General features: G+C 37.0%; 1 protein-coding gene across 1 annotated transcript in view; it reads left to right on the top strand.

The window, feature by feature from the left end:
- The window catches only part of LOC137651769 (uncharacterized), a 314564-nt gene that overhangs the window by 226793 nt on the left and 64238 nt on the right, over nt 1-23533 (top strand). Inside the window, exons 4-5 of the mRNA XM_068384993.1 lie at nt 647-809; nt 23113-23381. Of these exons, the coding sequence (XP_068241094.1) occupies nt 647-809; nt 23113-23381 (432 nt within the window). The remainder of the gene's footprint in view (nt 1-646; nt 810-23112; nt 23382-23533) is intronic.

Here is a 23533-nt window from a genome sequence, read left to right as displayed (position 1 = left end):
TCTTTTCATCAATTTAATGCTTCTTCCTCTCTTTAGTGTTTCCTCAATTCTGGTCTAATTATATATATACACACACACACACACATATATATATATATATATATATACATATATATATGTATATATATATATATGTATATATATATATATATATATATGTGTGTGAGAGAGAGAGAGAGAGAGAGAGAGAGAGAGAGAGAGAGAGAGCATATTTGATGGTAAGATTCACAGATATAAATAGGTTATCAACTGAAATCAATTATATCCATACTGTTCTTGACTTTAGATTATACAGGCGTGTAAGTATTTCCCGCCTCACTTTAGTTGAGGCGATACGTTAAGTTGAATGTCATGACTTCAGTTAATTTAAATCATGCTCTTTGTTGTTTTTATTACGGGACCTCTTTTGATTCACTTATCTCTTGGGGCATTGTGATCCCACGGAAGGCTGTGAGAGAGAAGCTCTCTTATTAATGTATTTATTTTAAAGTCATCAAGGCAGCACACCGGTGTTAATAGCATTTTATTTGAATGTTGAATATGGAAATGGTGCAATTGATTTCACTTTGAAAATCCTATTTTCTACTGTTCATAATTTACTAGAAAATAGTTACTTATTTCTTGTTACTCTCTTTTTCCTTTACAGTGGTGCCAGACATATCATAAGACTGGTCCAACTCAAGAGGTATTTAACCACCTAGCAAAGAAACGGAAATTGGAAACTTTGACTCTCTATGATATCTTGAGTTTATTGAAGAAAAATAAGCTAATGTCCCTTCTAACACGCATCAAGTGGCAGGAATGTATTGGTAAGATCATCATTATCATTGTAATTTTTTTTATTGCACTATTTAGTAAGACTACAGAGTATGCAGCATTTTGAGCCTTGTGTAAGAAATGGAAAATAGTGTTTGAGAATGCTGACATTTTAATGTCTGAATTAGAATTTCTAGCACTTGAGGTTATAAACATTTGTATTCATAACCAAAACACTCTTGGAGATTTCATAATGCAAACTTGTAACACCATGTCACAATGTTATTGTTGTAAGGTAGTTTAACGAAACTACCGAGTATCGTGCCGAGAGTTGTGCAGGGTTCACCTGAAGGAATTGTATTTAAACCTGAAGAAGGCAAAGTTGAAACAGTTTAATAGCTAGTTAGGAAGAGACGAGGGTAATGTATGATTAAGAAAAAAATATAAAAAATGCAGCTGGGATCCAGCTGGACAGGAAAATACTACTGTCCACAGTTTGGCACGCAAGGCATAATGTAGGTTTTACTTCTCTAGATGGGACACTTTCTCAGCTCCATACTTTAATCAGTGTTTTTATTAGATGTATTTGGTCATCCCTAAAATATGTTTCCCATATTGATTAAGTATAATGCTAAATTATGTTTAGTTCATTTTGCCCAATAGCAGCACAAACTCTTCTTTTTATGACATGTATTAATAATCATTGTATCCTAAAACCTCCCTTAAATTTTTTTCTGCATTTATTGCAGTGTTTTCATCTCTCTTCTTATGCATACTAGATTATAGAAAATTTTGAGTAATGATAAGGTAGCATCATGCAAACAAGAAAGTAATTTGTCAGATGAAAAATAGCAACAAGATTTGCTATATTAACTTACGATCATCCAGTATATTTAATCCCCCTTGCAGCCCTTTTTGACATTTGACTAAATGAGCCAGTGTGTTGGTTTTATATAAGTTTAAACAATTAAAGATGGATAAATTTCCAAAGGTATTTTTCATAGTGTTGGTTCAATGGTTTACTTGCATTGACATGAAAAACCTATATTTTCAAGCTTCATGTTATATCTATGAACTTCCCCTAATCTTCATATTGCTTCTCTCTGGAAGCTCAGTTATATCAACCCTTAACCTTAAAACTAAAAACAATTCCTGCTTTATTTCCTTCCAATAGACTTACGCCTAAGAGTTAGTGGTAATAAAACAATGGCTTGGCCAAGCCATATTGCCTTTGTCTTCAGCCAGTCTACGTCACTGTTGACTTAATCGACAGGCCTCATACTGCAGATTGTTCAGAATTTTGGTTTTTAGTGAGTTTATAGATATCTTCTGGACTTTTCAGTAATTACTGCATAGATTGCTCAAGGCAATTGTTTCTGGGCAGTTATGATCTGCATTCCCATTATGAGATTGACTCTACCCATATACAAGCAGTAGGAGCAGATAATCTGCGGCTGCTGGAGATGGACCTCTTCAAGGTGTGTTCATCTTTGGCTTTTAACACCCCTCATGTTTAAATTCCCTAGTGGAGGCACTCATGGTATTGGTGATCATAGTAACCTGCCAACAGATGATGGAGGTGTTCCTATTCATTTAAAATTTATTAAGGGCATCCCAAGACTATAGCAAAAATTGTGCCCCGTCGGCCAAAGCATCCCTTGACTGAAAAATTGTAATTGTGTGTAGAAGTGGGATATCCAGGACCTACTCCATTACAGCTCTAACGAGGACAAGCCTGTCCGTATTGCCCAGGTAGCCTTCCTGTTGAAGGTATGGAAGTAGCTGGCAACTGAAGACACTGGGGAGATAGAGAATAGCACACCAGTTACCAATTGCCGCTAGATGGTCATTCCTTTACTAATTACATGTGTTTATTGAAGGGAAGAAAATGGAAAAATTTTACCGTTTTAAAATTTTAGGGCTAAAGGTAAATTAAAACTAGTTTCTGGAAATGAACCAGTATAAACATTAGGAAAGGTTCAAGAAATAAATAGTGTCACATACACACAACCTGTCAACGTGTACTAAAAAAGTGGCCAATTGAGGGATTTCATGCTTGTACGGACTAGTTGTAGGTCGAGTTGTTCTTTGGGACCCCGTGAGCTGTGATTTAAGGAAGGCTTTACATAGACCTGTTTTATGCTAAGACACAATTTTTAATTTTTATTAATTAATGATGTCATAGATATCCAATGGTCATCATAGAATTAACAATATTTTTTTTTACTTCCAACTTATCAGATGTTCATACACATGTCTAACCTCCTATCCACTGACTTGGGGCACCAAGAGGACATTGAATAGTTTCAACTCTTGAGTTTGAAGATAAAGGCAATATGGCTTGGCCAAGGCATTGGTTTATTGCCAATAACTGCTAGATAGCCTCATTACCTTACAAGAGGACTAAGTCTATTGGAAGGAAAGGAAACGGGTAATTTGTAAGTTTTGATAATTGATATAGCCAAGCATCCAGAAGGAACTGATATGGACATAAGGTGAGTATAGAGATGACAATATACCCCAAAAGCTGAAAGAATATTCAAGTAATTCTCACAAGTATTTCCTGTATGCTAGAAGGATTTTCTTCGCTATTTATGTAATCGTATCATTCTCATCCCAATGAGCTTGAAAATAGGTTTTATTAAAGTAAGTTTTATAGTTGATGCCATATTGTTTAGACTGTATAAGATGTTTGCTTAATTTGACTAGTGTATTTGAGAAGTCTAATTTATCACTATTTGCATCTAAAATCTCCCTGTCATAACACCAAACATCCATAGAAAGTGTACACATACTCCCAGACTTATGACTAGAGTATGTTCTTGACCATTGAATATACATCAGAATGGAAATAAGTTTAAAATATGCCTGAAGGATGTTTTGGTATTGAAAGAGACTTTTGTTTCTCTCTTCATTCACACTTTTCCACTTATCATTACTTTAAATTTTTAAAAAACTCATGGAAATTTTGGACTTATTTTTAGTGTATGTTTAAGTGGACATACTATTTTAAAAACTGCAATGTTATTACAGTATTACATTACTGTATACCTAAAAAAAGTTATGTCTTTAAAGCTCACCTATAAATCACAAGTTGTTGATCTAGAAGTGCTAGCTTCACAACCTTATAGTTAATGAATATGGATAAATTTGCGATAGCTGTCTTCTTTTTGGAATCAGCTAACATGGTATCCCTATACTGTGTCACTTGGAAGAGACAGCAGTAACTGAGCCAGGAAGGGCATTTGGGTTATATAGCAGTGATGAAGATTGTTAGAGTATTTACTCTCTCTCTCTCTCTCTCTCTCTCTCTCTCTCTCTCTCTCTCTCTCTCTTTCTCTGTGCATCATTACTTTTTAGTGATTACAGTCGGTCCTCATTTTCTAAATTTGTTGGAGAGGTAATCAGCATACTGGGTATGTCTTTTAGTGTTAAAAGGTCTTGTTATATTTGCAGGTGTGATACTAGTGAGTCACACAAAGAATAGGTTGACCTGCATTTGATTTGTGCTCCTTGCTGAGGATCTGATCTGATGATAGGATATCTTAAGCTGGTTAGGACTAGAACTAATGCTAGTTCCTGTGAAAGATATATTTTGATAGCATATTCCAGTACCTTAGAAGTAGAAAATTACAGGGTTAAATGTTCAAGAACATAGAAAAACGTAGGTCTTAGTTCCTGAAGTGATCAGTTAGAGTTGGATGTAGATTTTTTTTTTTTTTAATGTAATTTTATTCGATCTTTTTCAGTCCGCATTCTTATGTTCAAATTTGTTTCTACCATTACTATAGCTTATAGCATCCAAGTCTCTGCCCTTTTAGCCCAGCATTTCCCAAAATACACTGCCTACTAACAATAAAAGAATTCATGATGGATTTTCTCAAGTTTGAGAGAGAGAGAGAGAGAGAGAGAGAGAGAGAGAGAGAGAGAGAGAGAGAGAGAGAGAGAGAGAGAGAGAGTGTGTGTATGCTTGCTGTAGATGTAATTTTGTTTCTCAGCATATTTGTACATTTTAATAATAAATTAGTAATTAGACACATTATGTTTTGACTACTCTTTCCCTCAAACCCATGAAGTAGGAAATATGGATGGCTGAAATGGGTGCAGGGGAATGGCAGAAGAAAGTTTGGGAACCACTGTAGCCTATTGTTAACTAATGCTTCTATTATTTTCCTGTAATTGAATTATAAGAAAGTAATATTGGTTCTATTTATGATTGTTACTGAAAAGTTTATTAGGATGATTTTGATTGAAGGAAAATTCTTGAAAGTATAGGGAAGAGATGAAACAAGTTTTAACTCCAGCAATTTACTCTTCTATATATAAGCACATGCTTGATTTGCCTTGCAATAGGCTTCAACCTCAGTTTTCAATAGGGTAGATTTTTAAAGAAAGTTAAGGAGATATCAATTTCTACTCAATCTCATTAATTAATGACTCAGGTTTATCCATGTTTTGAATTCATGATGTGAAACTGAAGAGTGCCATACTTTAGCAATATCTGCAGAATAATTTCATTTGTTGTAACATGTAGTTGCTGCAGTTAAAGAAATTGATTGAATCCAAGTCCTCCTATGTGATAAAATTAGAGAAGCCTTGGGTGATACTTCAGAAAAGGTTTTGGAAATGTCTTTGGTTGATTCCATTTTGGAGGTACTGTTAACTAATGCTATTATTAAGGAATACTTTGCAGATCATCTGCATTTCAATTAGTTTCTTTATTTTTTTATCACCCATAAGGAACAATACAATTGCTGATTATGCCACAGAGGCTGCAAATTTGTTTATTAATTTCACACTCGGGAAGAAAACGTTTCCTACTTTTTGTCATTAAGGCAGTTTTGGATGCTCAAAAGCAATCTTTGATATCTTCTCTAGTTTTGTGTCCCATTCCATATTCTGACATGGCAAATAGAATTATTGAATATATTTTGGGTCCTTAAGATATTTTTTACATTATCTGACTTTTCTTTCATTTTCATTATCATATTCTTTTGCTTATCACTCTTCTGGTACATCTCGGCCTTCCAGGGCTTGCACTTCTAACTGATCATCTTCTCGTTCTTCTCATTCTTGTAGGAGAAAAGTATATTTAAGATCTTGGGGTTGTAGAAGAAGATCCTTCTGACTATTAGCATTTTTCTTTTCTAACATGAGGGATACTTGTTCTCTTAACAAATAAGTCTGGTAATTTCTTCAGACAGAACTGTGGGTTCTATCTGTATTCAGATATGGTTATCATATTCCTTTCCATTCTTTTCCTCCTTTTTCAAATGTTCTGGTACCTTAATGAGATTAAATCACCAATACTACAAAGCACTAGTACATTATGCTAACCAAATGAGTCCTCCGTGCTCATTCGCAGCAGGTCCCACATTCACTCCAGTTGTAAACAAACCGGAAAATCAGCTCAACATGCAAAGTGAGGAATTATCTCCTTTTCAAACCTTACATAACGTTATTGTTGAGAAATGCCCTAATAAGTTGTGTAAGGTGAGTTTGGAAGCTTCTTATTCTTCCAAATCTGCAGAAGTAGCCTGTGCGAGCGAGCAGTTAGGTTGTAACTGAGAGGCAAGGTGAATGCAACTAAACTTTATCAAACACAACGAGCTTAAATACCAGGTGTTGAGAGCAAGAATGTGATAAAAATTCAAACAAAATCAGGCATTAACTGTCAAGTTTATACAGGTTGGTTTATGAATAGAGGAGGGAAGAGCAAGTGATAAGATAACAATCAAAACCGTTACACTGAACAAGCGTGTGTGAAACGTGCGGTACATGGCTCCCCTACTCAAAATGACATACATATGAAATAGGGCGCCCTGTTCTTTAGAGGCGTAATGTAGACAGGTCATATGTCAGGAGATATGCATGTTTTAGGTGATCAATGGAGACCCAGTCTTCTTTGCCACGCATGTTAATTAAGAATGCTTTCGGTTTACTATGGATCACGAGGAAAGGGCCTATTGTAAGGGGGCATTAGCTGCAGCTTGCTTGTGCTGTTTTGCAGGAAAATGTGCGTTGCTGAGTGCAGATCCGTCAGTATGTGTTGCTTAGCTGGGGCTTATAAGTCTGACTGCATGGAATAAATTTTACCTCAATGTGATGTAGGCACTTGAGAGTGTTGGAGGAGGTAGCAGATGGAAAAAAAACTCGGCAGGAATGACCAACTGGTCTTCATACACCATATCAGCTGCTGAGACATCTAGGGCTTCATTAGGAGTGGTCCTTTGTCTCATGAGGACCCAAGGAAGCTGGGTAAACTAGTTGGAATCCTTGCAGTGGGATAAAGCTGCTTTGATGGTGCAATGAAAACGTTCAACCATTCCGTTGGCAGCTGGGTTGTAGGTGGTTGTCTGATGTAGGGTGATTTTCAGGAGGTTCGCTAATGATGTCCACAATTAAGAGGTGAATGTGGTACCCCTGTCAGAAGTAATAAGCTCAAGGAAAACAAATCTCGCTATCCATCCTGAGAGTAAGGCAGATGTACATGAGGTGGACATTGCAGTTCCATGGTAATGGCTTCAGGCCAATGAGTGGAGCAGTCAATGATGGTAAACAGGTAATGATTTGCTTGTAATGTGGGTAGGGACCCAACTACGTCGACGTGAATGTCGGGAAAAGGAAGGTGAGGATGAGGAAAGGTGCCCACTGCAGAATCTATGTGTTGATGTACTTTTGAAGTTAGGCATGAATTACAGGTGCAGACCCAATCCTTAGCATCTTTAGTAATGCCATGCCAAATGAACTTCATCTTCAGTAGCTGTGCAATAGATTGGTGCGAGGGATGTGAAAAACATGAATGAAGTCAACTACCTGTCGGCGCATGGGGGAAGGTATCCATGGATTAGTTCTACCAGTACTGATGTCTGAGGAGGGAGGTGTTGGAGTCGTCGAGGGGGATGTCTTTCCAGCTGAGGGATGTGCAGGATGTCCTACATGCTTGGTACTCTAGATCCTTTTGTAGAGGTTCTGCCAAGGCCGTGTAATCCAATCCCAGGTGAATGCTGGCCAATGTGTTATTTGACAAGGCATTGGCAATGGGATTCATTTTCCAAGGTGTGTTGTGAAAGGTCGAATTGTATTCATCCACGGCAGGGAGATGTTGACGTTGACGGGTGGACTAGGCGTCGGTCTGTCGAGTGAAGGCATGCATCAGAGTCATGCGGTTCGTGCGAATGAGGATAGGCTTACCATCCAGGAAGTGGCAAAAGTGATGGACAGCCAAGTGCACCACCAGCAATTCAAGGTCCAAGGTAGAGTAGCTGGCTTTTGCCTTGGACAGTGTTTTACTGAAGAAGGTAAATGGGCGGGGCGAAAGATTGACCACATGCTTGAGTACTTCCCCAATAGCGACTTCACTGGCAACAGTGGAAAGAAGAAGAGGGGCATGTGGCACAGGAAAAGTGAGAGGAGCAGAGGTTGATAGGGCATTATTTGCATTGTGGAAGGCCGCTTCTTCAGAGGGACCCCACTTCAAGTCTTTTGGCTTACCCTTGAGGGAGGCGTAGGGGGCAAGAGCGGCGGCGATGGCTGGCAGGAAAGGAAGCAGTGATAATAGTTGACTATGCCCAAGAATTCTTGCAGCGCTTTGACGGTCAACGGTGTTCGGAAGTCCTGTACGTCTGTTACCTAATCAGGGAGGAGGTGGACTCCTTCAGGAGTGGTCTGGTGCCCTAAAAAAAAAACTTCGTAGGTGCCAAAGGTACACTTTTCGTTCCGGATTACAAGGCCGTTCTGTTGTAAGCAATTAAGTACGATGCGTAGGTGACAGGTGTTCATCTTTGGAGGAAGAGAAAACAAGTATGTCATCCACGTAGCATACACAGAAGGGGAGGTCCCCTAAGATGCCATCTATGAAAGGCCAAAACAGAAGTTATTGAACGTGTATGTAGCAAAGGGGATAGTGATCCAGTTTTGTCTGCTTGTTCAGGCGCATGTAATCCTCACACGGATGCAGAGAGCCATCTTTCGTCAGGACAATGTCTAAGGGTGATGACCATCGGCTTGAGACCTTTTAGCAAAGGCCCATTTCCTCCATCTCGCTAAACGTTTGTTTAGCAGTTGCCAAACTATTCGGTACCAGATGCCTGAATCTGACAAACACTGGGGGCCCCGTCGTCTTAATATGGTGATAAATACCGTGTTTGCGGAAACCGTGGGTGTTTGACGAAGTTCTGGACGAAAAATTTCCAGGTACAACATGAGGTGGTGGATGCTGGCATCTGTGGGTGAGCTGATGTGGAGAGTGAGGTTGGAGGGGGCAGGTTGAAGAGCTGTCGAGGAGTACAAATCCGAGTCGACTAACCAACGGTGAGGGATATGAACCAGGAGGTGGAAATGTGAGAGGAAATCCGCTCCGAGGATTCGCATTGTGACGTCAGCAGCGAGAAACTTCCAATTATATTTGGTGCTTCCAAACGATAATGTCTGGGTTTCATAACTGGGTAGTTATTGCAGATCTGTTGGCAGCTACCAGGTGGACATTGGCAGACCTAGACAGACTATGTCATGTGCTGTAGAGTAGCCTTGGTAGAAGAAAACAGCAAGTACCCTTGTCTACCAAAAGTCACAGACTCGTACTTGCATCATGTAAAAAGAAAAGATCAATGAATGAAACATGCAAGACAATTATTGGTGCTGGCAAGGAGAAAGGTCTCAAAAGGAAAAACCCTAGAAATGAATGGTTTGATGCAGATTGTGTGATGACAGCAGAGAAGAGGAAGATTAATCGTATGAGGTGGCTGGAAGACCGAAATAATCGTAGGAAGAGAGAGGATTTTAGACGGGCAAGGAGTGTTGCTGTTGGTATGAACAGGAGGAAAACGAAACAAGCCGTAGAGAGAGGACTGGATAATATAGAACAAATTAGGAGACATGGTCATTCAAGAAGACAATATCAGGGAATAAATCAGATCAGAAAATGATACTAACTTAGGCAGGAATTGATCAGAGATAAACAAGGAAATATACTGGTTAACAAAGAAGACGTTAAACCAAGATGGGTTGCATATTTTGCAGAATTACGAAATAGACCAGAACCAGAAAGAGTAGCAAATATAGAGGTGATGCAGGATGAGAGACCACAAGAGGTATTAGAGTTGCCAACAGGAGATGAAATCCTGAGGGAAATGACATACTGTATCTGAAAAATAATAAAGGCAGCTGGTATTGATGGTGTCAATGTAGAACTTATAAAGCAATGTGCTTAACTTATGGAACAAAGAGATTATGCCTGGTGTATGGGAAGAAGGGGTAATGGTGCCAATCCACAAGAAAAATGACAGAACGGTGTGTTCAAATTATAGAGGGGTCTGCCCACTGTCAGTAGGGTATAATATTTTAGCAAAAATCCTTTCCAATAGACTATATGTTTATTGCAAAAGAGAACTTGGTGATTACCAAGCAGGTTTTAGGGAAGGGAGATCCACAGTTGATAAAATTTTTACTCTGAGACAGATTTTAGAGAAATAGTGTGAGTACAGTAAAGACTGTTGACACATGTTTATTTTTTTTAAACAGGCTTATGATAGCATTCACCGAGATTCCTTACGGAAAATACTCCATTATTTTGAAATACCAGCAAAACTGATTAGGCTGACACAAATGTGTTATAGTAGTATGAGATGCAGAGTAAGAGTTGGAGGGGAAATAACAGATGCCTTCCCAGTGTCAGGTGGACTTAAACAAGGCTGTCCTTTGTCAGCGCTGTTGTTTAATTTGGCCCTTGAGTGGATAATGAGGCAAACACCATCAATAACAACAATAAACCTAGGAGAAGTCAATTGTGATCGTTTGGCTTATGCTGATGATGTTGACCTATACGGAGAGGATTTTCAAGAACTGCAACATATGTTTGGAGCTTTTAGAGAGGCCAGTTTGGGAATAGGTTTAAAAATCAGTGAAGAAAAAAAAAAACAAATTCTAAAGGTTTCAAGACAAGGAAGTGAAGTTGGTAATATAGCATGTGCTGGATTAAACTTGAAGGGCGTAGATAAATTTATATACCTGGGATCAACAATCACCTCAGACAACAGCGTGGAAGATGAAATAAAGATAAAGATAGCCACAGGAGCAAGGTGCCTCTGGTCACTGAAAGAAATATTTAAGTCCAGAACCTCTGAGTAGGAAAACTAAATTCATAACCTATACAACAATAGAGACCTACCTTGACTTACGGTTTTGAGACACGGTGGTTAGCTAAAGAATTGGAGAGAAGACTTAGTATTTGAGAATGGAGTGTTGAGGAGAATATGAGGACCAATATATGACAACAAGGAGGAGATTTGGTGAAGGAGAAACAACCATGAATTGAGACAGTTGTCAGAACTGCCCATAATAACCAACATCATAAGAGCACAAAGGCTATGGTTGGCTGGGCAAGCAGCCAGAATGGAGAACAGCAAGTTGCCAGGGGAGTTAAGCTTGGTAGACCAGAGGGAAGACAACCCATGGGGAAATGACGTATGAGATGGGAAGATAATGTCAAAAGAGATGTGGAGCTCCCGAGACCTGGAGTTCTTGCCCGTGTGAATGATATCGCACTGGATACGGAAGAGTGGAGGAGTCTTGTAAAGGCAGATAAGGACCACATGGGCCCAGAACCAGTAGAGTGAGTGAGTGATTGAGTGACGGGAGGCCATCATCGCAAGTGATGGCCTACTTACACTTTTTGGCCACTGTCAACCAATCGCATATTTCTTCGCAGCAGCCCCGGATCTGGAGTGGTAGTATGATTGCAGCTGATGGGTGTCAGTAAATGGCTGGAGAGGTCGTTGGTTGGGGCATAAGGGAAGAGTGGTATATGTGGGTGGTGGGCGGCTTTGTTGTTGCTCCTGCACGTCACGGGGTGGGTGTCTGTGTCCTACTGCATTCACGTCAGCTTCGGTTGATGTTGAATAGCTGTCCTCTCTGGAGGCATTAATGGAGGCCATGAAGGTGGTAAAGTGGCTGTTCATAAGGGTACGAAGTAAGTTCACCTCAACGGTTGTTGAGAGAGAGCTGAAAAAGTTCGGCTATGTGGGTAGCTGGCAATGGCGAGTACTGCTCCAGGAGGTATTTTTTGAGGGCCTCACAAGTTATTGGGGTGTTCCCTTGCTCGCAAAGCCAATCAGAGATATCCGAGAGAGGGGTCTCAGGGATCGCCATGAAATTATAATCTGCTTTGGTGCTTGACTGAGTCATGCCCTTGATATAAAACTGGACTTCAGCATGCTGGAACTAGGCGAATGCTTCTCCGCTGGCAATGAGAGGCAGTTTTGTTGAGGCGGCGTGTGCCGTAGAGGCAGGTTCGGTGGGGGAATATCTTCAAACAGTAGGGCACAGCAGTGAGGGGGCAGGCGGGAGGGAGCGTACACTCCGCTGGTCACTAATGTGTGAGCGAGCAGTTAAGTTGTAACTGAGAGGCGAGGTGAATGCAGCTAAACTTTATTAAACAGACATCGAGCGTAAATACCAGGACTTGCGAGTAAGAACGTAGCAAAAATTTAAACAAAATCAGGCATGAACTATCAAGTTTATACAGGTTGGTTTATTAACAGTACAGGGAAGAGCGAGTGGTAAGATAACAATTAAAACCGTAACAGTGTATGATCGTGTATGAAACACATGCGGTACAATACTCTTCTAAGACATTATATCCTTCAGTTATCAACTTTGTGGTGGATAGAATATATTGTTGTCTCATATTCAGAAAAATGCTTGCAATTCCGGTTTCCAATTAGGATTTAAGCCTTCTATAATACAAAAACATACTGACTTGCATAAGGCCCATCCGTTGTGTAATATTGTCTTAGTTTTCAGTTGGGTTTCCAGTCTTAACCCCTTAAATTCAGTTTTTGCAATTTGTTTTATTAAAGAGATTCTGTTTTTGTTTAATCAGGTAGAAAGTGTTCTTTAATTACTTTAATTGGCACATTTTATAAAAGCTTAATGAGTTTTAATTGGTTTCCCTGCTAGATTTGTTAGCGTTCTTCCTTAGGGAAAGCACCAATTTCGTAATAAATCAAGGCATATCTTCCTTTCGGATTTTGTTAGTTTTTGGCATCGAGAAAGCACTGCACTTTGAAAGCAGTTCTAGGGAGTACAACTTATTAAACAGAATAACGGACATTAGTTTTCATAACAGCTGAAAATCCAAGCCATCATTAATGATTAGCAGAGACATTAGTTGTCTTTTGCAGAGTGCATATGGATATGACACCCCAATACTGTACTTCCTTACCTGCTAAGTAAGTGATGAGTTTTTTTATTCTCAGAAATCCAGCAAGCCTTTGCTTGTGGTAGGAAAGTCTTGACTTGTCTGTCCAGTTGCATACACTAGCCGCACTTCTATAGTCGAGTATAGAGATCATAATTACAAAGTATTCCTTCAGGAAGGGTTCTGAATGTTGACTGTGCCTTAAGGAATCAAGATCCTCTCATAAGGTCTCGAATTCTTTAACTACTTTAGATCCTTCTGCAGCTAAAGTGAACTGAGGCTAAACTAACTAATTTAGCTTTTCTATCTTGTGAAATTAAGCTCGCCTATCTCCAAAGTTATCGGTCATGTAGCACAAGTTAGCAAGAAGAGCAAGAAGAGGTATTTTAGCACTAGGAGAATTAGTAATGTTACTTCAGTATGTAAATATGTGTGTGGTAGCTCAAGTTCAGCTGATTACCACCCAATTTCCATAACTCCCTTATTATCTAAAGTTTTTTTAATGCCGTTTGGCAAAACGTCTAAATAGGTTTGCTAAAGGTAATCATATATTCAATAGTTTGCAATCTACCTTTGTAAAGGCCTTCAGGCATGTGATGCCCTCACAATTGCTGTACAGAAATCCCTTGATTGTGATCAGGAGTTTCGTATGATTTTTAGTGCTGCTTTTTATCGTGTTAATGATGAGGCCCTTGTTTTCAAACTCAAACAGTTGGGAGTGGGTTGGTCTTTTCTTAACATCATAATTGAATTTTTTTCACAAAAGGTTGTTGTTCATGGGCACCATAGTGAGTATAGGAATGTGATATCTGGTGATCCTAGTGTTCTTGGTCCATTACTTTTCTTACTATATACACATAACTTGTGGTTTGGCCTAGAAAATTATCTCACATATGCAAATGAGGCTATTCACTTTCCATCAATTCCATCTCTTGAATGTAGATCCGGGGTTGCTGAATCCCTTAATAGAGATCTAGCTAAGATTAATGCATGATGCAAATTATGGGGTATGAAGTTGAATCCTAACAAAACTCAAAGTATGATTGTAAGTAGGTTGAGGACAGCGGCTCCTCAACATCTGGATCTCAGTATTGATAATGTTTCTTTAACTCTGTATGGCTCTCTTAAAATTTTATGTGCAATTATTGACAGCAAATTTGCTTTTGAGAAACACATTAGGTCTGTGTCTTCTTCAATTGCCCAAAAAATGGGTTATTAACCCTGGATAGGTACGGTGGGTCGTTTGCGACCCCGAGCGTCAAAAAAAACAGGTTTTTCTCACGTGACTCACCCCTGTGACTGAATTTGTGGGTGATCGACCTGCAGGAGGTGTCTCCCCTACACGCTCTAGTAGTGTCCAGATGTGCATTGCTGTAGCTGTACTCCTTCCCCGATTTCTGAGACGCGTCGGGGTCGTTCGCGTCCGAGTTTACCCTTCTGAGGTAGTTTGCATAATTATCAAAGTTATTACGTATTATGAAATTGTCGTAGAATGGTGCAACTTGTATAGGTTATCAGTTGTGGAAAGTCTTGGTGGATTGTTTGGCTACCATGTGCATGTTTTTTTTTTTAGTTAAAATGTCGTTCATCACCACGAGGACCATTTTACCGCGAGTGCCCCTTTTTCATTTTTTTTCATTTTTTTGCCAAGTCATTTTTCCGTAAGATATTGCCAAATAGTGTCGTAAAACTTTTGCTTGTTTAGTGTTGGAAAGTGTGTCTAGATGATCTGGCTACCCATGCATGACTTTGTTTTTGTCAGATACGACGTAGTTATTGGTATATTGGGTATTTAACTGCGGTTACCAATTTCTGTTTTTTTTTCAATATTTGTAAAAATTACTACGTAGTAAGGAATTGCCGTATATTATTCATTTTTTTTTCATGTTTATGTGTTAGAAAGTGTGCCTTGATGGTTGGGCTAACACGTGCATGTCTTTTTTTTTATCTGAGATGTCGTATATTAGAATGTCGGGCATTTTACCGCGAGTGTCCCTTTTTAATTTTTTTTAATTTTTTTGCCAAGTCATTTTTCCGTAAGATATTGCGAAATAGTGTCGTAAAACTTTTGCTTTTTTAATGTTGGAAAGTGTGTCTAGATGATCTGGCTACCCATGCGTGATTTTGTTTTTGTCAGATACGACGTAGTTATTGGTATATTGGGTATTTAACTGCGGTTGCCAATTTCTGTTTTTTTTCAATATTTGTAAAAATTTACTACGTAGTAAGGAATTGCCGTATATTATTGATTTTTTTTTCATGTTTATGTGTTAGAAAGTGTGCCTTGATGGTTGGGCTAACACGTGCATGTCTTTTTTTTTTATCTGAGATGCCGTATATTAGAATGTTGGGCATTTTTCCGCGAGTCCCCCTTTTTATTTGTTTTGCATTTTTTTGCTTAGTCATGTTACCGTAAGGAATTGGCAAGTAGTGTCGCAAAACTTATATTTTTATAGTGTTGGAAAGTGTTTCTAGATGATCTGGCTACCCATGCCTATTTTTTTTTTAGCCAGATATGGCGTATATATAAGTATGTGTTCGATTTTCCTGTGATTGCCATTTTTTCGTTTTTTCCCATTTCTTTCAAAATTACTACGTACTAAGGAACTATCACAGAGTAATATTTCATTTACTGTATATGTTTATTTGTCGGAAAATATGCCTTGATGGTTTGCCTAGCACGTGGCTGAAATTTTTTTTTTCTGAAATGCCGTATATTAGAATGGCCATTTTTCCACGACTGCCCCTTTTTATTTGTTTTGCATTTTTTTGCTTAGTCATGCTACCGTAAGGAATTGGCAAGTAGTGTCGCAAAACTTATATTTTTATAGTGTTGGAAAGTGTTTCTAGATGATCTGGCTACCCATGCCTATCTTTTTTTTAGCCAGATATGGCGTATATATAAGTATGTGTTCGATTTTCCGGTGATTGCCATTTTTTCGTTTTTTCCCAATTCTTTCAAAATTACTACGTACTAAGGAACTATCACAAAGTAATGATTCCTCTAGATGTTTATTTGTCGGAAAATTTTGTTTACTTTTTTTTTGATTGAATATCATCAAATTTTTTTAGCTAAAATATTGTTTTACATTTTTTTTTTTCGATTTTATTTCCCTTCAAAAAAAAATTTTTGGGTCAGAATTTTAATTTTATAGTCGAAAAATAATCGACAATTATCCAGCAACCCACCATGCAATTTTTATGCATATCCAATAATAATTAGATTAGTAAATAACACCTTGAAATTGACATACCCTTCCTACATTTCAAGTGGCAGATTAGGGAGTCTGAGTCAGTGTGGTTGGCGGCCATTTTGTGGACATATCCGAAGCGTAAGCTGCCCTATCTATATATATTCTTGTTCCCTATAGAATTTGTGATATTTTGGTATATTTTTACCTGCATAAATATCATATTATATATTAAATATATGTATTTTTTTACGAAATTTCCAAGTACTCAAAAAATTACCTTTAGATATGGCCCCTGATATAAATGTAATTTACAAAATAATGAAGATTTTTTTACATATTTCTATTTTAGGATAACATATGTTTATTCCCTAAAAAAATTAGCCACTTCCTATTTCATTTGGGTACCCAAAAAAATTCATGAAATTTGGACAATTTTTTTTGGCCAAAAAAAGTTACCCTTTTTTTCTCATTTCAGATCTTCACCTCCATGGGTCTGACTTCATCCAAAATACATCAAGATGTGTCCTAAACATTCAAGAATCAATTCCTAAAAGGATTTGTGTATATATGTATAAACTTTTTTTTATGAATTTTTATGTCAGGTCTTTTTTTTTTCTACTTAAATTTTTAAAATATTTATAATAAATAGTGTTTCTGCAGATGAGTAGTATTTATCTTTACAGTTGTTTTAAGCATTCATTGAAGTTTTTTTTGGCAAAAGAAAAAAGGAGGTTACTGCAAAAACTGATTTTTCAAGAATTTTTTTTGGCGTCGGGGTCGTTCGCGTCCGAGTATACCCTTAAAGGGGTGTCCGAGGACCGTACCTATCCAGGGTTAAGAATGTCTTGTAAGATTTTTGGTGATCAATCTATTCTGAAGAAGTTTTAATTCTTTGTCTACCTTCTTTCAATTATTGTTCTGCCTGGTCTTCAAGTGCTGATTCTCATCTCAATTTGTTGGACAGGAATTTATGGTATATTAAATTTCTTATTCCTGATCTAGATATTAATCTCTTGCACCATCTTTCAATTAGTTCGTTATGCATGTGGCATAAGATTTTTCATAACTTTGAACATCCTTTATATTCACATGTTCCTGGTTAGTACCATCCTGCTTGTAATACTAGGTATGCAGTTAATTCTAATATTCAGGCTTTCTCCATCATGAGGCTCATTGTTAAACAGTATTCTAAAAGTTTTATTCCAGCTGTTATCAAGTTGTGGCATGATCTTCCTAATCAGGTAGATCCTCAAACTTGCTGCATATGTTTTTATGTTGAACAGGCTGACATAAGTCTTTTTATAGTTTATATGTAAGAGGTCTGTTGTAATGTTGTTGCTGTTATTAAAGTAAATGTTAATTGTTCATTACTTCTTATATAGTTTATTTCCTTTTCTCACTGGGCTATTTTTCCTTGTTGGAGTCCTTGGGACACATTTTGCTTTTTCATTTGGGTTGTAACTTGTCTAGTAATAGTAATAATAATTATTATAATCGTCGTCGGCGGCGGGGCCCACTCGTGTCCGAGTATTGGGTTCTGTCGTTAGCCATCAGCCTCCTATCTAAAGAGATGAAGAACGGTGGAGGAAACGACAGAATGCCAGTAGCTGGGTATATTGTTTTGGGTGGTCGTGGCTTTGCAATGGCCACGCTCACACACTTGGCCTACACCGTTTTCACCGCGGCTCAAGGCATATGAGACAGGCGGCTTCTCCGATGTTGGTTGCATCGGGCTGCCGGGTTCTTGTTATGTCAAGGCCCGCCTCGTTGCCTGCCCGACAGGCATTGCCCTCATCCGCCGGCGCTGGGAAGCTCTGCCGTTGGGGTCTTGTTTGGTTTGATTTTGGAGTTTTCCTTCTCCTAGCCTTTGCCTATCTTAAATAAAGGAGAAGGCCTATAGGGGTCCAGTCTTGGTCTGGTCTCTCAGAACTGGCCTTAGCGGTATGGTTGAGCCTGCCAGGGTAGATAAACTACCCCACCGCCATTGCCCAGCCCATCATTGAGACACTCAAGCCCCTCTACTGCAGCAAAGTGCTGGACCATCAGAGGGGAATTATTATAATAACAATAGTAATAATGATAATAGTAATGATAATAATAATGATAATAATAATGATAATGATAATAATGATAAATAATAATGATAATACACCATTGCCATTCTGCATCTCTAGTAGTTCTATTAGACATGTAGATTATGAGGCATAAAACTGAGTATCGCTCCTCTTGCTAAAGTAAGTGCCCCATGTAATATCCTTTTTATTTTGGGAGATAGCATTTCAGATCATAGATGCTCCTAAATTTTGTTGATGATGATGTATCAGCTGAAGTTGGGTGGTCACATCGAGTGGTGAATGACAGTGCATTTCCATTTGCTTGCAAGCTTGGCCACTAGCATATGACAAGTTCCTTTAAATTTGGTAAATTCTAACACATTATCTTTCCTTTTATCCAGAATGCTGGAGAGAAACTGATTACTGCCCATCTAGTGAGGCCATCCAGAGCCCATGTGAATCCTTATGAGTCTGGCTATAAAGAAGTATTGAATATTGTTGTGGGTTATCTGTTTTCAGTGAAGAGCTTTAGTTTAAAATGATAATAAGTTTAACTCACAAATAATATATTGCTGTAATTCAGGAGGTGATGTCAAATAGGCTATATGTTTTATCTGGGAGCTTCCTCATAGGTGCAGCGCTAACCTGCTGGTTGGAAACAATGAGGTGTAGGTTAAGTACCCCTTAAATCTTATGATAAAACGACCTTCTAAACCTCTCATTTCCCTCTTTTCATTGTGGATGAGTCTTTAATTTTTTATCACTATTACAAAGAAGGAATGTTATCTTAGTTTTTGAAGTTTTTGATGTCTCAGAGACGTAGTGACTGGTATCAGACTAGTCTGTTAGCTAACCTCATTATAAATTTCATTATAATGCCCTCCTTTGAGTACATTATTACGACTAATAAATGAAAACTTTTATATCCAAGGTGTACAAGCTAATTTACTAATTGCTGTTTTAATAATGAGCTCAGAAGTGTTTTTGATTCATTCACACCCATCCATGCTTCATCTGACACTGTGTCCTCAGAAACAAACAGTTTCTTAAACTCTCTGGACTGTCTGTTATAGGTTCTAAAAGACAATCTACCAGTATTCCCTATCAAAAGCAATGTAATGTTTATTTTGATTGATGCCAAGCTGAGAGTCTGTCAATGACTAAGTTTAATTTGGATATTGTTATATTTTTTGGTTCATTTTTTATAATAAACATCCAATTTTAGCCATTAAGGGCCGGCCGGTATGCCTATATATGCTCTTACTTTCATAGTTACAGGGTAATTAGTAAAAGTAACTCAATAAACTAAAGACATTGATCGTTACAAGAAAATGCTGTATTTCTTCTGTTATCATAAATTTTGATAATTCTTACATTTTATTATAAAACAAATTGTGAGCAATGGCATTTGTATATATTTCATGAGTCACAAGACTGGAAGTTTTATGATTACACCCTTCAGTGCTAGCACAAACCTCAGAGGGAGTACACGTTTGAGTTTGACCTCGGACATTCGCTTGCTTATACGTCTGTTTTTCTTGGTTTTGGTAAGAATTTCATCATCCCAAAGAGGAAAAGACAATTTCAACATCTCGCTAACATAAGGGAGAAGAAAATTGCTCTAATAAGATTTCAGAAGTGGGTATTATTGGCGATATTAGTGGAGTTGATGAAAGAGCGACTGTCTCGCCTAAAGAAGCAAAATATTGAGCTAAGGTATCTTCATTTATGATTAGATTATGATATATAACATTGTTTTGGTTTATTAAAATCCAAAGATGGACATAAAATTCATAATAACCATCATTTATTAATATTGTGTTTGTAAAAATACCAAGAAAAACTTTGAATGCCCGTATCTCAAAACTATACTTATTGACCTTCAAATTCTATCTTCTCCCTTAGTTTTAAAGATATAGCTTTAAAATTTGGTATACAACTTAGAAAGACATTATAAAACAATCAAATAGAGCCCTTTTTTCCCATTTTTTTTATATTTTTGTTCTTATTTTTCCCCCTGATTTATAGGGTTTATTTTTTTTACCATAATAAAAACATATCTAACAAAAAAAAAAAAAACTTTAAAATAGAAAAATATTTTATTGGAGGTTTATATAGGGTAGTAATCCCAGGTCTTAATATTAAGTATCAAGGGAGGAGATAAAATTTGAGAAACACTCCTTTTCAGGATAAGTCGCCCTGGCATTGTAAAAGCGAAGTTCAGAGGTAAAAATCCTATGCAGTTTGGAGATGTCCTAAGTCACCTTATTAAGTGGTATGAATGTCAAAGTCCTGTCCTTAAAAAAAGGCATTAGCTGGCCAGCCCCCTGAAAGGTTTAGATCCATGCCCAATTCTGTGCTTAAGCATTTGCGATTAGTAGTGTCCCTTCAAGGTATTATAGTAGTTGTAATTGAGTGTTGAAAGGAATCGGTAGTAAGGTCAAGTTTTTGTAATTTGGAGGTGGTTTTATAGTATTTAAAAGATCTGAATTTTGAACAATTGAAAACTTTATCTTGAAGATCTCTCAGCTAAAATCCTTTTCATGTTGGCATTAGCTTCAGCTAAACACATAAGTAGGCTACAAATGCTATCTGTTAAAAGTAACCAGGAAACACAAGATGATTTTCCCCATCTGCCTTCCTTCTCAGAAAAAAAAGTTAAAGTGAAGGTTTTACCTCAATTTTTTTTCTTCACATATCTTTTCTACAAATGGATGAGATCATTTCAGTATAAAGCAAGTTTCTTTATTTAGTAAGAGCCATTCAGTATTATTTTGAAAACAGTGCAGGTATCAGATGTAACATCTCTTATTTGTCTGTGGTGATAAGGCCCCTAATCACCCTAACATAAAAAATGCATTACCATTCAAAATTTGAATTTTGGTCACAATAGCTCACTAAGAATATAAATCTAATGAGAGGCTTGAATGCGAAGGTACGTTATTTGAGTAGGGCAACTACTTCCTTTAAATTTTGTTGAAACATATTTTTGGAAAGAGTATTCACAACTCAATGGCGTACCAAGTCAGATTTTTCTAAACATTATCTGAAATAATACTGGTCTTGATAACTTCTGAGTTCAGTGAAATTTTAAGTCCTTTATCAACGAGTATGTGAGGTTTAAAATTAATAATTGATTTGGTATTATTATTATTATGTTTGTTATTATTTTATTATTATTTTTATTATTAGCAGCAGCAGCAGCTAAGCTACAACCTTAGTTGGAAAAGCAGGATGCTATAAGCCCAAGGACTCCAACATGGAAAAATATCCCAGTGAGGGAAAGAAATAAAAAATAGATAAATTACAAGAAAAGTAATGAATAATTCATATAAAATATTGTAAGAACAGTAACAACATTAAAGCAGATCTTTCATATATTAACTAAAAAAAAAGAGACTTATGTCAGCTGAATAGCTTTATTAAACAAACTGGAGTCCCGAATTTCAAACCGAATTTTGAGATGGTTTGTTAAAAGCAATCTAGACCAGGTTAGTAAGTCTTAACTATGGTATATTGCTTATACTTGAATTTATCTTATCTCTTTCCTTTACTGGCTTCCCACCTCCTGCAGAGTGTGGTAGTCAGCAATATAAACATCAGGGGAGGTTCTTAGAAATAAACAGAATTTTATTGATAAAATTCTTTTTATTTCTATACTTACTTCATGTTCATATACATGCCCACCCTCCTCCCCACTATTTTGTGATGTAAAGAGGATAGGGATAGTTTTGACTTTGAAGCTGGCGCGTCAGTTACCACTTACTTCTAGATTATTCCTTCCTTACTAAGGACATATGTTAATTAAAAGGAAAGAAAATGGGAAAATTTTTAAATAAAAATTATACTGGTAAAATTTAATTAAACCAATGTTCTAGAGAAGAAGTAATATGAACATCGATGAGTATAAAAATTAGAAATTTCATTAATATTCTGGGGATTTTTTAATTAGAGGGAAGGGGCTTACCATTGGTTAGTAAATAACCCTGAAATATGATGATTATGTGATGATCCCCAGTGGTGAGAAAAGTTACTTCTAAAACCCCATACTTATACAGTACATACCTGAGTCTATTCACTATAAAAAAATAGTTTGAAGCCTAATTTCTCAAAATATGAAATTCTCAGAGGAAAATTGCTACTAACTTAAAAGATAGGGAATTGTATAGCCTGCAATTTTTACATTTAGTTTAAAACATAAAATCCCACATGAAAGATAGTCACCTAAATGGATAGAATAATGCGTATAAAAATTAAAATGTCTGGAAAATTTCCAAAATACAGCTTTTATTGCTTAAAATTATCTTTGAAATTGTTTTATAATGATTAAAGAAATGGTCACGAAACGAAAAAGTATTAGGAGTTTGAACTAACCCCATAGTAGCATTGCTTTAATGGAGCTGATTCACATCATTTAATGTTATTTGATATGTTTATTTTATCACTTACACACTTTTGTATTAATGTGTGTTTCAGCTTCATGAAAATTGACTGGATTTTTGTAGAAAAAAAATAAATTACATCCTTTTGAATTGTAATAGGTCCCTCCATCCTTCCCACTAAATTAGTGGTAATATTTTTGGTGTTAAACTGTCTTTCCATAAAGCAGTCTGATATATGCTATAAAAGGGCTTCCTGGCCTAGCTGCCACTGTCTGTTCCATGTTACATAGGTTAGTGATACCGTTTTAGCATATCTTGAATGGGGAAGATGGGGTTGAGTGAAATTTACTCATTTTATCTATTCTAAGGTTGTGAAGCTTTTGCCTTTCCAAATTAATAGCTTTGAGTCAAAGGTAAGTACAATACTGTATAGAAATAGTAAATTTTCAAATAAAAATTGTTGAATATTAATTGTGAATTATTATAAACTATAGTTTTGCATGACTGCTTTTGTTAATTTGTTGTAGATCGGTACAGATCTCCAGCTTCAAAAGACAGTCAGTCCAATGCGTATACTATGCCCAGTGGAGTTGCAGAATCATGTGGTTTGAACACATTCACTGTAAACATACATCAAGCACCTGAAATTTTGGTGAATTCAGCCAATGTTGGCATTGCCACCACCAAAGAAATAGATTCCATCAGTCATAAACATTTGAAGTCAAAAGCAAGCAAGAAATACAGTGCAAGAATAATGATGATTTTTGCCTCTGATGCAAGGGATGAGGCATTGAAGGTAAATTCTATCACAGTTTTGTATATGAATCATGAACTTTAATTTAATTTGCATTACTCTCTCGGTTTTTTCTACTTTTACTTATGTTTTATACTGCCATTCTTAATGAAAACTTTGGTACTTTACCTTCACTTTAGAAATGTATACTCCAA

The sequence above is a fragment of the Palaemon carinicauda genome, chromosome 1, assembly GCF_036898095.1.
Source record: "Palaemon carinicauda isolate YSFRI2023 chromosome 1, ASM3689809v2, whole genome shotgun sequence".
Classification (NCBI taxonomy): Eukaryota; Metazoa; Arthropoda; class Malacostraca; order Decapoda; family Palaemonidae; genus Palaemon; species Palaemon carinicauda.
This window is presented reverse-complemented; position numbering and strand designations above follow the sequence as displayed.